Genomic DNA, 15,263 nt, shown 5'->3' with positions numbered 1-15,263 from the left:
TCTGTTTTCTCCTGCTCCCTGGGTTATCTTTCAACCCAGAAAACTGTTTAACCTAATTAATGAGGTGAAGGAAGCAAAAAGCATTTGTTGTGCAATGTCAGCACCAAGCTCAAGGAAAGGGAATAAATTAAATTATAATAAATTATCATAAAACAGATGACAAAGCAGTATTTAAACAATGTCTACCAAGTCAAACTCTGAAGCAGCAAAATTCATTTGTACCTACCATGATGCTGGCTTGGGTTCAGATTTGGTTGCAGAAGCCATGTAATCTGATGTGTTCTTTAAACAGCCAGTATTTTGTCTTACTTAGTAACAACAAATCACATTGATGAAGTCGTGTTTAAGTACACATACTGTGGAGAACGGAGCTCTGCTACATATCTGTTCAAGCAACATACTTAATTGACAAATCTTGTACTGCCCTTCACTGGGTACATCTTTGAATGACTTTTATTTGACTCTTCCATCACTTTTAAAACACAGTCTTCTATGTGAAGATCCAACCACACTGCTGGGGCTCATTTGACAAGTTCTTTTATGCCATTGTCCTCTGGGATAACACTGCAAAGAGAAAGAAAATCATCATCAGTCACACAATGAATGCGCATAAGGAGCAACTAAGTAAGCATGAAATCGCATCAGAAAAAAAAATACTCAAGATAGATATTTGTTAGACCATGGCATACTTTTTAACTGCATATTTTCAAGATAAATTCTAATCTACCCACAGTCCATGCATAGTAGGCAGCTGAGAAATGAACCTTGCAGGTCTTACACTAGGTTATTTATGTTAAATTCATTCATTCGATTATTTGTTGGATATGTGGACGTACTGACCCCAAAACCTTTTTCAGCAAAAACTTAGTCTCCACAGAGAAAAACTACAGTAAACAGTGACATTAGTTAAAAGGAACGATTTAAGTAAAGTATAAAGCAAATTGAAAGTGAATACATTAAGAAAGTTTTCACCGATTCACACTTAGACTTGCACAGTATCAACACATTAATTTAATAGCTCACATTTTTACATAATACAAGGTAAACACCGAGTAATTACGTATTAGACTGTAAGCATACATAGACTTAGGATATCAGCTATGTGCATTTGTTAGGTGGGGTAGAGATGACGTGGCGAGTTAGGTAGGATGCAAATAGTAAGAGGGGACAGAGGAGATTAGCAGGAGGGAGGAGATAGTATGAGGGAGGTAAGGTAAGAGTAGAGTGGAGGAGAGATTAGAGCAACATACGGATAATATGAAAGAGGAAGGAAGAGAGGGAGGTAAGGTAGGAGTAGAGTGGAGGAGAGATTACAGCAACATACAGATAATATGAAAGAGGAAGGAAGAGAGTGAGGGAGGGAATTAGTCAGAACTGGAAAGAATATCAGCCCGGATCAGTGCATGGGCACTGCAAAGAGTTGTTCATGTGTTCTCTAAAGAATGTTTTGAATGCTGCTAGGTTAGAAGTACTTCTTACTGATAGTGGGAATGAGTTCCAAACTTTAGCTACATAGTGTGAGTACAGGCTTTGTCCAGTTGTTTTAGAGGGTTTGGAGATGGTGAGAAGTTTCTTATCTTCAGACCTCAGGGTTCTGTTTGGAAAGTGCAGTTTGATGGTGTTATTCACAGCTGGACAAGCCGGAGGTTTGCAGACCATGTTGTGGAGTATTAACATTTGGACAAACAGTAGGTGACTGGGAGATTCTACCCACTTAAGTTTTTGTAGAGATAAACAGGGGAGTAATCTGGCTTTTGAGGAGATGGTGGCAAATTTGGCCACTTTATTGTGGCACTGTTCCATTTTTGACCTCGTGGAGTTCTGTAAGTTAGTAAGTACAGGTGCCTCAGTAAAGCAAAGAGGGTAGAAGGAAAGGTTTTGCAAGGGTAGTTTTGGTTGATGATTTTAGAGAGTGTGTGTCAAGTTTCTGCTGTTTTTTTGTCCGCAGAGCTTATTTTTAAATAATGTAAGTCAGTAGAGCAGTTTTTGGTAGGAAAAGCAGCATTTTGGTCTTTTTAGGGTTAAGGAATAGCTGGCAATTAGTAAGCCAGAATTCAATAGCAGAAAAAGTCTGTTGGGTAATTACAGGCCCATCAGCCTAACTAGCCTGATCTGCAAGGCCATGTAACGCATTATCATGGACCTTATAAACAAGGACATTGGCAACCTCCAAATGCTTGTCCATGGCTTTGGTGACCGTCTCAAAGAAGTCAACCAAATTTAACAGGCATGACCTCCCCTTGACGAAGTTATGTACTCACCATAACGTTCCATTTGAGTAGGTACTTCATTTGTCTGCAACCTGTGGGTATCGGATCCGATCTCGGATCCGAGCCGGCAGCTTTCCAAGCTACAAGATCCGAGCTCCTAGCTCCTCCCCCTACCCATAATCCCCTATGTGCTACATTACCTCAGATCTAATTTTTTGCCTCTTACACAACTCCTACCTTCGATAGAGGAAGTAACACCAGACAACTGTCCTAAAGCAGAACAAAGATTTCTTTGGTGATCAGGAATCCCAAAAGGTTCGGGGGATGGCAGGGGGGGTCGGTTGCAGACAAATGAAGTACCTACTCAGATGGAACGTTATGGTGAGTACATAACTTCTTTATCTGAAGTAGTTACTTCATTTGCTCTGCAAACTGTGGGACAGAGTCCCCAGCTACCTAGGGAAAAACCCTGGGCGGCCTTATGGAAGGATATTCCGAAGCACCGCAGAGCCAAAGGAAGCCCTACCTCTCGATACCATATCCAACTTATAATGAGAAATAAATGTATGTGAAGAGGACCAGGTAGCTGCAGAGCATATGTCATCCAAGGGGATCCTAGACCAGAAGGCTGCAGAGGTGGCCACAGCCCTCGTAGAGTGAGCGCGAATTCCCGTAGGAACCGGTTTGCCTGCAGATAAAGTACCCATGGACTATGCATTGACAAATCCAATTTGCTACAGTCACTTTGGAAATGGCCTTACCCATGGCCGATTTAGCAAATGACACGAACAACTGGTCCGACTTGCGAAAATCCTTAGTCCTGTGCAGGTAAAAACGCAGTTGTCTGTGCACATCCAATTTATGCAATTTGTATTCTCTTCTATTCTGAAAATTTGGGAAGAACATGGGTAAGTTTATTGATTGATTGATATTTGACTCCGAAGCCACCTTAGGTAAGAACGACGGATTAGTCCCGAGGAACACTCAATCCTTGTGAAAAATGAGATAAGGATGCTTCACACATAAAGCTTGAAGTTCTGACACCCTTTTGGCTGAAGTAATGGCCACCAAAAAGGCTGTTTTCCAGGACAAGAATTTTAATGGAATCGGCGCGGGTTCAAAGGGTGGGCCTGTCAAGGCTTGTAAGACTAAGGTCAAATCCCATGGTGGCACCACCACTTTCACCGGAGGCTTCAAGAGGAAAACGCCCCGCAAGAAGGTTTTACATAATTTTGTAGAAGCCAAAGATCCTAGTCAGTCTCCCACATGGAAATGGGAGATGGCTGCCAATTGCACTTTAACTGTAGAAGCACTTGCTCCTTGTCTAAATATCAGTGACAGGAAGTCTAGAAGAGTAGGAATAGGAACTGTAAATGGATCAACGCCTCTATCTTTAGCCCAGACAGAGAAACGTTTCCATTTGCTGTAGTAAATCTTCCTAGTAGTCGGCTTATGTGCTGCGACTAGAATGGCCTTAACAGGAGATGAGATACCGGGAGTCCTAGCCATCAGTGGAACTGGAGCAACCAAGCCGCAAGCTTGAGGTTCAGGTATCCCGCTGGATGCAAAATCAGGTCTGGAATGGGATCCAGTATCCATGGCGGAGATGCACTGCGAGACCGCAGGTAAGGGAACCAGATCCGGCGAGGCCAGAATGGGGCTATGAGGATAACTCTGCTTCCCAACCGACGGGCTTTCTGTATGAACTTGGTCATGAGCGGAAGGTGGGGGGGGGTAAGCATAAAGTAGACCAGGCGGCCAAGCATGGACTAGAGCGTCTCTGGGATTCTCCCCTTCGGGGGGGAAGTATTGCGAAGTACTCAATGTATTTTGTGTTTAAGGGAGAAGCAAAAAGATCGCAGCAAAGCCAACCCCATTTGCGGAAGATCTGATTCGCAACTGATGGATTGAGAGACCACTCGTACGGAGTGAGAATCACTCTGCTCAGTTTGTCCGCCAAAATGTTGGTCCGACCCGGAATGTGCGTTGCTACCAGAAAGCGGTTGGTGGATATCGCCCATTCCCACACTCTCATAGCCTCACGGCAAAGTGGGTAGGACCTGGTTCCTCCTTGCTTGTTTATGTACCAGACAACTGACATGTTGTCTGTCTGGATTGCAATAGTCCCCAGAGGTAGAAGGTTGTGGAGAGCTTGCAACGCTAGAAGCACCGCCCTCATCTCTAGGAAATTGATATGCAAAGCGGTCTCCAGGGGAGTCCACGTGCCTTGGACGGTTCTGCCCGAACAATGCCCCCCCACCCACGAGAAGTGTCCGTGGTCAGCGTGGCTTGGGGGGGAAGGGACAACAAAAGGCCTCCCTTCCCTCAGCTCTGGGGCGTGGAGCCACCAAAGAAGGGAGTGCCTGCAAACTCTGCTCAGAGGAATCAGAGTATTCAACGGATGGAGTAGCAGGGACCACTGAACATGAAGGGTCCACTGCAGAATCCTCATTCGCAGACGGGTGTGAACGGCGAGACTGATCGCTGCTGCCATAGATCCTAATGCCCTCAGAACTAATTCTGCCTCCGGGGCCGGAATTTGAAGAAGAATTAGCACCTGACACGACAAGCTGTTTAGCCTGTCCGCAGTTAGCATAGCTCGAGAAATGCGGGTATCTAACTTGGCCCCTATGAACTCCAGGACCTGTACGGGGCAAAGAGAGGATTTCTGGAGGTTTACAGAGATGCCCAAGCTCTGGGCAAGGGTCAGAGCATAATCTCTTGCCATGCAGAGCTGATGCCTGTTGGTGGCGGTAAGGAGCCAGTCGTCTAGGTACGGGAAGACCTGAATGCCCAGAAGTCTCAGGTGGGCTGCAACCACTGCCATGACCTTGGTGAACACCCTGGGGGCTGAGGTGAGGCCGAATGGGAGAACCCTGAACTGGTAATGACTTGCTCCCAGCCGGAAGCGGAGAAACCTTCTGGATTGTCTGTCCATCAAGATGTGGTAGTATGCATCCTTGACGTCTATACAGCACATCCAGTCATTCTGCCGCAGAAGGGGGAGAATAGATTGGAGGGTGACCATCCAGAATTTTTCTTTGGGAATGAACAGGTTCAGAGCGGAGAGGTCTAGAATGGGTCTTAGGTCCCCCGTCTTTTTTGGCACTAAAAAGAACCTGGAGTAATAACCCAATCCAGACTGGTCTGGGGGGACGGGCTGGATGGCTCTTTTTTCTAGCAACTTCAGGACTTCTGAAGCTGCTGCCTCCCTTCGATCGGGTGGAACATCGGGGAGGTGTCTGGTCGAGGGAGGGTGGTTTATGAAGGGGATGGTATAACCTCTGGATATGATCTGTCGTAATGGACTCCCAGTTTGACAGGTGCTCCGACAACCGCCCCCCGACTGCCTCCAGAGAGGGACAGCTGGGTAAGTCCTCAGGGCTGCTGCGCGGGTCTATCCGGGAAGGGTTCCCTGGACCCGAAGTTACGCAGTCCCCCTCTGTCTCTGGGCCAGCGTCCTCCTTGTCCTCCTCTGCATCTAGAGGACGAGGGGTCTGAAGCTGGATGGGATTGCTGGGACTTACGGAACCATAGCTTCTTTTGTCCCCTCTGATTCCTAGAAAAGGATCGTTGGGGATTAGAGAAGCGGACCCCGATGGCAGACAGCGTCTTCCCATCCTTCTCGCTTTGGACCAGCGTCTCGTGAACGGTCTTGCCGAAGAGCGAAGATCCGTCAAAGGGTGCATTCATGAAGGACGCCTTGAAGGGATCCGCGAAATCGCAAAGACGGAGCCAGGAGTGACGTCGCAAGACGACCCCGGCTCCGCTGGCCCTAGCGGCTCCCTCCGTGGCATGGGAGAGTAGACGCACAGACGTGTTAGAGATGGATTTCAGAGTGGCCATACTAGTCGAGAACACTTTTTTGTCCTCGACCAACATGGACTCCGGGGGGGCTGCAGCGTATTCCTTAATTAAGTCTCATTGCAGCCTAATGGTATGTGCCATATAGTTCACGCCCTTACAGAAAAGGTCGCTGAACTAAACATCCGCTTCCCAATGCGGTCCAGTTCCCAGAGATTCCTTATCTGGCGGGTGAACCGAAGAACTCTCCTGCGCGAGTTCTCTCTTGGTGGCCGCCGCCACTAACATGGCATCCACGGGGTTCCCTTGGCCCGACAGTCTATCCACTGGGGGGCTAAGGATCTTGTTGGGTCACTTCGGGATAGGCTCCGCTGTGTCGGGCTCCTTCCATGCCCTGGTAGTAATGAGGTCTACCAGGGGGTCAGCCGGAGGGGACACCCAGGAGGTAGAAGGGCCTGCCTCAAACGCATCCAGGAACACGGATTCATCCGCGGAAGGTTTTTGGGCAGACCACCCCCATCTAATACGCAACATTTCCATGATGTCTCCGAAGGAGACTTCCTCGGGGGGTGACCTTGGGGAACCTTCCCCTTCATCTAAATCCGTGTCGGTTGTAACGGACTCGGGGGAGTCCAGCTGCCTCCTCTTGCACCGTTTACGAGGGACCTCCTCGGTGGGACTGTCCAAAGAGGGCTCGTCAACAGGGTCCTGTTCCTCCAAGGGAACCAACTGGAGGGCTTGAGCAGGCTGTCCCGATGGTCGGATGATGGAGGATAGACCCACATGCAGCGGGGGTACGGGAGGAACAGACGCCCGAACCGGGGAACTGGAGGTCCTCGACAGTACCCTCTCCACAACCTCAAAAGCCGAAGGAGAGCTATTCTCGCCAGGCTCCGAGAGCAATCTCCTCTGCTCCGAGGTAGGGATCGGGGTCGGAGCCGATGCAGCCGGAGCCGAGAGAGAGGTGTGCTCCGAACCCAATGGAGCCGAAGACACACCATCTCCCCCGGATCCGATGCTCAGCCCTCGGCCCCGAGAGCTCGGATCCGACAGACTTGAAGGCACAGTCAGCGAAGCAACCGGAGCTATCGGCGCCGACGAATCCCCGGTTCTGAAAGGGCCCAGATCCGATAACTCCGAGACCCGAAAACGGGTTGGAGAAGGAGTAATCGGAGCAAACATGGTGGCCGCGCTCCCCCCCCAGGGGGGGGGGGGCAAGAGCACCCCCATCTGCATTTGGGTCTGGATGAATCGGCGCATCATCCGATCCATATCTGCTTCAGTGAGGCTTCTGATTGATCTTGAAGAAGTCATCGAGGCGGGCAGGGAGGGCCGCCTCGACGACCTCGAGGGAGAACGATCCTCCTCCTCCAGCTCCGGAGAAAAATGAGGTGAACGGAGCCGAGAGGAGGAGGATCCGGAGACCCTCGAGGGAGACCTAGCCAGTTTAGACGGCGGGGCTGAGGGTTGAGTCTCAGCCCGCCTTTTGTGGGACTTATCTCCCTTGTCCTTATGCCTTTTCTCCACCGTAGTGGAGGTACCTGAATCCCCCGAACTCACAACCAAAGAGGGAGGTTGAGTCCCAGGTTGAGTCGGGGGCACAGAAGGCACGAGGGCTGCCGAGACAGCCTGTGCCTGAGAAGGGGAGGAAGAAGAAGCCGATTCCTGAGGCAACAAGCCCGCCAGGATCAGCTTGTTCTTCCTGTCCCCGATAGCTCGGGGATTAAAGGCCGCGCAGATTGTGCAGGCCGATGACAAGTGGGCCGCCCCCAAGCATAAAACACACTGAGTGTGGCCATCCGCCGGCGAAAGCTTATGGCCACACTCAGTACATTTCGAGAACACCGCCTTAGGCCCTTCAGCCATAACACCACTCACACCAAGAACACACCCAAACACTAAGAGGGGGGAGGGTGAAAGGCGGGAACTACCAGAAATCTAGTTAGAAAAGGGGAACAAAGATATCTAACTAAACTACACTATAGTTAACTAACCCAGAAACTACACACTCTCACAACTAGAAAAAAATATATATTTTTTTTGACAGAAAAAGATTCAATCTCACCAAAAGCCAAGGAGCTCTTCAAAAGTAGCTGCTTCAGCCGCGGCAAAAAACAATCTGAGGTAATGTAGCACATAGCAGGGGATTATGGGTAGGGGAGGAGCTAGGAGCTCGGATCTTGTAGCTTGGAAAGCTGCCGGCTCGGATCCGAGATCGGATCCGATACCCACAGGTTGCAGAGCAAATGAAGTAACTACTTCATATCTGTGTGGGATCGAGTGTTATCCCACTTGACTCTTGCCATCTTTCCCTCCCAGATAAAATCCTTCAGCTCTTTATTAACTGCAATCCACAACTTCTCCTCTGGTTGATAAAAAATATGTCTGACCTGTGTATAACACTAAAGGGGCTAAAAACATTTTAACTGCTTGCATCTTACTATCCATATAACTGAGCTACCAATTTCTCTTTGTACTACCTTTTGTTTAGTCACTTCCCACATATCTTTAGCTGCCACACAGGAATAATTTTTAATCCACACTCAAGTATTCCATTTTATCATGTCCCCATAAATATGGATATTGCTGAACCAATGTGTGTGGAGTAGCTTTTGCTTTTATTTTAGCGTCATTAATTTTATAACCTCAAAAGATTTGAAACTGTCACAAGATGTCCCACAACACTGAAATATCCACTTCTGGTTTTGTCAGGTATAAGATAAGATCATCTGCAAATAGAGCCAGCTATTCTTGACTACCATACGAATTATACCCTTAAATGTCCGAGTCCCTTATATTTACAACCATTGGCAAACAAAATAACGCAAACAAAGGGAAAAGAGGACATCCCTGCCTGGATCCTCTGCTCAAGCAGAAATTATTAAAGAGGAACCCACCCACTTTCATTTTTGTCTCTAATCCCTCATGTCTTAATAACTCAATCTTATAATTTTATCAGGGAATGCAAATGCTTCCATTGCCCTGCTCATAAAGTCCCATCTGTCAAATGCTTTCTCTGCATCAAGATCCACTAACAATTGTGGTATTGCTTCCAAACCACACTGATCCATATATATCTATTTTGGAATCACTTTTGCCATTCTTTTAGCCATTACAGGCATAAAAGCTTCATAACCAGGGTTTAGTATTGAAACAGGCATGTAAGAAGCTGGATCTGATGGGTCTTTACCCTTTTTAGGTATTACAGCTACTGTTTTCTTTCAGGATGTTGTTACTTCTCCTCCTCATAAAATACTGTTAAATACAACCTTCCAGATCTTTATTGTTTTTTTTTCCCTCCTAGCTTCCAAACTTCCACAGGAATACCATCTATTCCTGGGGACTTGCCTGTGGATTGGTGATACATCAGCATTTTTATCTCATCTCCTCCTATCCTGTTAGTAATTGACCCTCATCTACTTCTAAGCTTGGCATATTTAATTCTTCCATAAACATTTTCATTTGTACCTTTTCTTGATTTCCATATTTATCTGCTTTATACAGACTTTCATAGAATTTCTGAAAATTTTCTAATACCTCTACAGGACCTCTTGTTATAGGCTCCTTAAGCTTGGAGATGGTCCTTTCTACCTTCTGCTGCCTTCGTCATCGTTCTAAAAGTTTTTGCGCTCTAGAGTAATTAATAAACAGTTGCTTAATAGCAATCTTTCTAAACTCAAGCAAATTATCGAGGTAATCCCTTATTTTCTGCAGTTGCTCCTCTTCTTATTCTGTGAAATTCCCCCATTTTGCAATACTTTAACATTTGGCAGTCCCTCTAAACAATTCTTGTTACTTCTTAACCATGCCTCCCTTTCATTTCCACCCTATTTTTAAACTCCACTTTAACTTTTTACCTAATGGTTAAAGTGTTTGCCTTACAAATACAAGGTGCAGGGTTTGAGTCTCACAAGAGATTATTGGCTAGGCTTAAAATGGCTCACAAGGGCAGTTAGCTTAGTACTAACCTATGAATTCCCCTACCAAGCTCTATTTTCAGAAGAAATGTCCATCTTCTCTAATAGCTCCTGAATAATTTCCATTACCTATTCCATAAATTCCTCTCTTTTCAACAAATAGGTGGGAAAATGTCAGTGGTGTCATTTATATCTAATTACCATGTGTTTTTATTTTACTTATTATTGGCGCATGATCTGAAATAGTTATTGAGTGTGTATCAAGACTTTCAAATAAATGCACATGTGCCTGTGAAATGTAAATTCTGTATAGTCTAGCCCAGGTTTTGTAGCTTGGGGAATATGTAAATTCACTCAGAACTTTTAGTACTGAATTCACATTTTCCATGCCAAATATTTTCCTAAATGTCTTCAAATATCTACCCTCCTTTTGTTATAGTTTCCCTTCTGGGTCACGAGACACATCTTCACTGCTGCAAATCCAATACCAGTCCCTAACTATAAGTAATATACCTTGCTGAAAGCTAATTATTTCTCCCAGAATTTTCTTAAGCTCCATTATAGCAGTTTTAGGTGGAATATGAATACATACCAGTGTAATTCTACTCCCTTGCCAGTAGCCCTTTAGTGCTTAGGTTCATAGATTAGTACTAGGCTAACTGCCCTTGCAAGCCATTTTAAGCCTAGCCAATTATCCCTTGTGAGACTCGAACCCTGCACCTTGTGTTTGCAAGGCAAACACCTTAACCATTATGCCACCCTCCCACCCATAAGTAGATATTTGAAGACATTTAGGAAAATATTTGGCATGGAAAATGTGAATTCAGTACTAAAAGTTCAGAGTCAATTTACATATTCCCCAATTATCTTTTTTATCCTCTTCTCTCACTATTGGAGATCCTCTTGCAATTAATATAAGTACTCCTCTTTTCCTTTGTCCCAGGTATTCCACTGAATACCCATCCTGAAAGGTCAAATTTACATGTTCAGATTTTCCAAGTACATCTCCTGTATCATAGCTATTTGCACTCTACATTTTTAATACAACTATTCTTTCTTTTTTGTATTTATCTGTGAGACCATTCACATTTACAGACATTAAAAAGCATCATTGTATTAAAAAGTTATTATTTCCATGTTTTATATGTAACAGTCTAGTTTCAACTTTTGTGTTACATGCATACACGGTTTTTGCAGGTTGATATTTTATACAGATGTTTCTTGTCATATCCATTTCAGCCTATGTAACATCTTACAAAACATTCTGGTTTATTGAAAGCCCTCAAACAAAAAAAAGAACATGCCTCAATACCCCCTAAAATATAACAACTCAATAGTAACACATAAAACTATGTATATCTTCAAATTTTGAAGTTTTACCCTCCTAGTAGGCATGAGTGTTCCAAACTGGGAGCCACACCTCACAGAGCCGAGTTAAACTAAAAGAAAGGTTGTCTATGCTAAGGCACATGGTACAGCCTGTGCTTTTACTAAGTGCTGTCTGGTTTTGTCTTATCTTTATAGCTCTCCCAACTGGGAGTGCACTTGAATGCTTTCAGAAAACATTACTGCCTAGCCATTTCTCTTTATCAGATTATCTTCATGGAGACATAAGGACCAGATACAAAAGTTCCTACTAAAGCATACATTTGCTAAAACAAAAGATTTATAATATTTAATGTTCTTTTGCGTGTTCTTGCTTTCTCTTGAAATCTGTTACCAGATCAAGATAAGGGCCTTAATCCAGTCAATCCCCTAAGCAATAATGAAAAAACGTGCATCGTTTTTTCTTTTGTCATGTCCTTTTGACAAGACTTTTCTTTTTTCACACTGCTAGTGGCTCTGTTTCTTAAAACTAAACAAGGAGAAAGACAGAAGGGAGAAAGAGAAAAAAAGGAGCACCTATTTACATTAGTATCCCCATTCCACTTAAAAATAACTTGAGAAGACTTTACTACAGCATGCAAAGAAAATTATGCATTATAAAAATATTACTATTAAGAAATCAATTTTATTTTACTATAGTTAAATTTTCTCCATCTTTCTCCCTCTCAAGTATTTTTCCGAAATTAATGACATGCAGTATAGCATATGCTTGAGTTCCATACACGTTTAACAAAGTCCAAAAAAGTCCAATATTTCCAGATTTTCTTGTTCTGTCATGTTTCACAAATATAAATTATTGCTTTGTAAAGCCACATCTGTCAATTTCCAAGTTACTGGTGTTATTCCTATTCATCTCAATCTCCCAAATTCACACACTGCTTAATTTCCAATGTATTCTTGATTCTTAAGTCAACTTTTTTTCCTTCTCTCAAGCATTTTCCATTGAAACATTGGAAAAGGTTTCACTGGCACAGTCTCTGTGTGGTCTTTACTACCTGAAGAACAAGAAGCACAATCTTCTTCCATTTCACAGTTCCATTTTTCTTGGACAAACCTTTGCATTTCCTCCTTAGCATGTACTGCATCAAAAATTTATGTTGCCTCGCTAGAAAAAAAAATATTTTTAAGTTAGCTTGGTACAGCAGTTTGAATCCCATGCTTACTTCTTGACATTTCCCTGAATAGTAGAATAAATTTACTCCTCTTTTGCCCAGTCTACAGTGAGTAATCATTCTCTGCACACACTTTGCTGTCTCTCACTTTTAGTACTTTGTCCTTCCGTCTCAGTTTTGTCAAAATCATCTCCTTCTGCTGGTAGGACTACATCTTTACTATTACAAATCTAGGTTGCTTTCTCATCTCTTCTCTCATCTCGTCTCTTAGAAATGCTTTCCCAGCAACAACACACTTTTCAACGTTCTTCTCCCATTACTGGTTCTTTTAAGGGAGACCGACTACCAGCTGAGAGTGTTTTACAAGCCAACAGTTCGGATTTTGTCATGGTCGACCTTAAACAACGACGATGAGGTATTACAGATGCACAGGTACACAGGGCGGATGTTGAAGCCTTGTCTTCCGGCTTTCCAGTACACGCCAGCAACAATGGAAGTAAGGATGACCCACCGTTTATATTTTCAAACTCTAGAACTAACTGTGTCGTTGATTTGGATCCAGGAATCTATTCGGATCACGATCGTGATGGTACAGATGCCTTTCATCAATCTCAGAGTAACGGAACTGTTAAAAAAGGTACTGTTGGTTCTGAAATTGTTAATACAAATGGTATTAAGCAAGCTCGGGTTCCAAATTCCTTTCCAGTTAATGGCGTAGCTTGCACATGCATTAACCAAACTAAAAACATGAGTAATTATCAAAATACTGTTAGGGCTGGTTCAAACACCACTTCTAAAGACCGCCCTATTACTATTTCTGAAAATCCTTATGCCAACTTGTTTGAAAAACACTATTCTTTCTCTGGGTCTAAATGTGGACATTCAAATGTTCAAAATGAAAAGGCAAATGTACATTACGATTTTAATTCTTTAAAGGATATAATTTATACATTTGAAAAAAGACTTTTCAAATACAAAATGTGTCAACTGGAAATTTGTTATTTGAAAGAATGTATTAATGGAAAAATAGTACCGCAGGGTCTTAGGGTTTACAAGTTCCCTTTGGGAATATATTATGATCAAGAATGTATTACAGAATTTATTAATATGTTTGACAGATGGGGCTTGGAATTACTTGAAAAGAGTATATCTGTGTATGAAAAACTGGAGGTTAAATTACAGAAGGAAGTTGAGCATTTTAACAATTTGATTGTCACTGATTTGCTTTTTGACCAGTATCAGGGTTTGTATAGTAAGGTATTGGACAGAGTTGGTAATAAATGTGATAGTGTTTTTAACAAAAAAATTAAAAAGTTAAACAGAGATAGGAAACAATATGATGAAAAGAGGGTTTATCATACAGAAAGATTAATGGGATACAAGTCTAGTAATTCAAGGGTTTTACATATGTTTCATCAGGTGAAATTGTATCCGGACCTAGGGGTTTTGAGGACATTAATGAAAAAGAACAGTTTGTTTCAGAAGATGAGGAACACGAGACTGTTGGTTATCAGGATTTTCCCATTCCCAGACGCTCCAAAAGAATAGCCAATCGCAAACAGACAAATTTTTCTGCTTACCAGAAGGTAGCAAACAATTACAGAAACTCCCCGAAGTGGTAGGAGATTTTCTTTTATCTTCCAGTTTTAATAGTAATTTGTCAAAGATCCAACATACTACGAATGGTTTTCATATTTTTAATTATACAGACCAAGAAATTACATCTGAACACTTTTCATTATTTTCTAAAGGGTTTAAATTTGTCTCTACCAGAACACCTGATATAGCGGACACCTTTGTGGAATTACAAATATATTTAAGGAAGCTTAACTTAAAAGTAATAAATGTTAGGAATGAAAAGGATCCTGTCAATAGAGTAAGGAGAGGTTTTAAGAAAAGTAGTACTTATAACCCACCCCTTCACCCACTTATTGGTACATTTGAGAAAGTTATTAGGGATGAAATTTATGAGATTTGGGGAAGGGATAAAAAGATTTTTTATAACCTTAACCAAACAGAGAGGGCCTTACTTGACAAATTGAGAAAAGACAGGAGCATTCGTGTTATGGTTCCTGACAAAGGTGGAGGAATTGTAGTATATAATAGTATTGATTATATCGATGCTATGCAGAAGATTTTGTTTAATGAAAATTACTATACAGTGTGTTCTAGGAATGAGATAGCTTACAGAAGAATAGATGGTTTCTTGTATGAATATTTGATGGACCAAAGAACTGACAAGACAGTATATGATTTTTTAACAAATGTGCATCCAAAAATTCTGGCCATGTTTGGGATTCCTAAAGTACACAAAAGTGTTGAAAATCCCCCTTTTAGGCCTATTGTGGCCGTGGCTGGATCTAAGACTCACAATTTATCTGTGTACGTGGACAGGAGGATAAAACATGTTGTTGACCTATGTCCCCACCTGGTGAAAGACTCATGGGATTTTCTTGGACAACTTAAAGATCATTTGTGGCACGCTGACTTACACCTCTTGACTATAGATGTAGTTGATCTTTTCACCTGTATTCCAAAGTAGGAAGGATTGTCCTTTTTTGAGGAAACCTTGTACAGTTTGTCTAATTTAGACAACGATGAGGTCAAATTGCTCAGTGAGATCATGGAAATTATTTTAGACTACAACTACATCTTTTTTGAGGGTGAATTTTACCAACAGGTCAGAGGTGTAGCAATGGGAGCGGCTTGTGCCCCTACCTATTCAAACTTAGTCTCACTAGGATGGGAAAGACAGCATTTATTTACAAGTGAATTCTATAAGAACGTATCCTTCTACTGTCATTTTTTGGACGACATATTTGTTTTATGGAAAG

The 15,263-nt window shown here is 43.0% G+C and overlaps 1 protein-coding gene across 3 annotated transcripts in view; it reads right to left on the bottom strand.

Annotated features, from left to right (window-relative positions):
• The window catches only part of HPS4 (HPS4 biogenesis of lysosomal organelles complex 3 subunit 2), a 1,290,848-nt gene that overhangs the window by 1,226,494 nt on the left and 49,091 nt on the right, over positions 1-15,263 (bottom strand). For all 3 annotated transcript variants that reach the window (XM_044068472.1, XM_044068471.1, XM_044068473.1), the window contains exon 2: positions 227-564. In XM_044068472.1, the coding sequence (XP_043924407.1) occupies positions 227-267 (41 nt within the window). In that variant the 5' untranslated portion in view covers positions 268-564. The remainder of the gene's footprint in view (positions 1-226; positions 565-15,263) is intronic.

This window comes from Protopterus annectens, chromosome 4.part0, assembly GCF_019279795.1.
Source record: "Protopterus annectens isolate FY-2018-M chromosome 4.part0, PAN1.0, whole genome shotgun sequence".
Lineage (NCBI taxonomy): Eukaryota > Metazoa > Chordata > Ceratodontiformes > Protopteridae > Protopterus > Protopterus annectens.
This window is presented reverse-complemented; position numbering and strand designations above follow the sequence as displayed.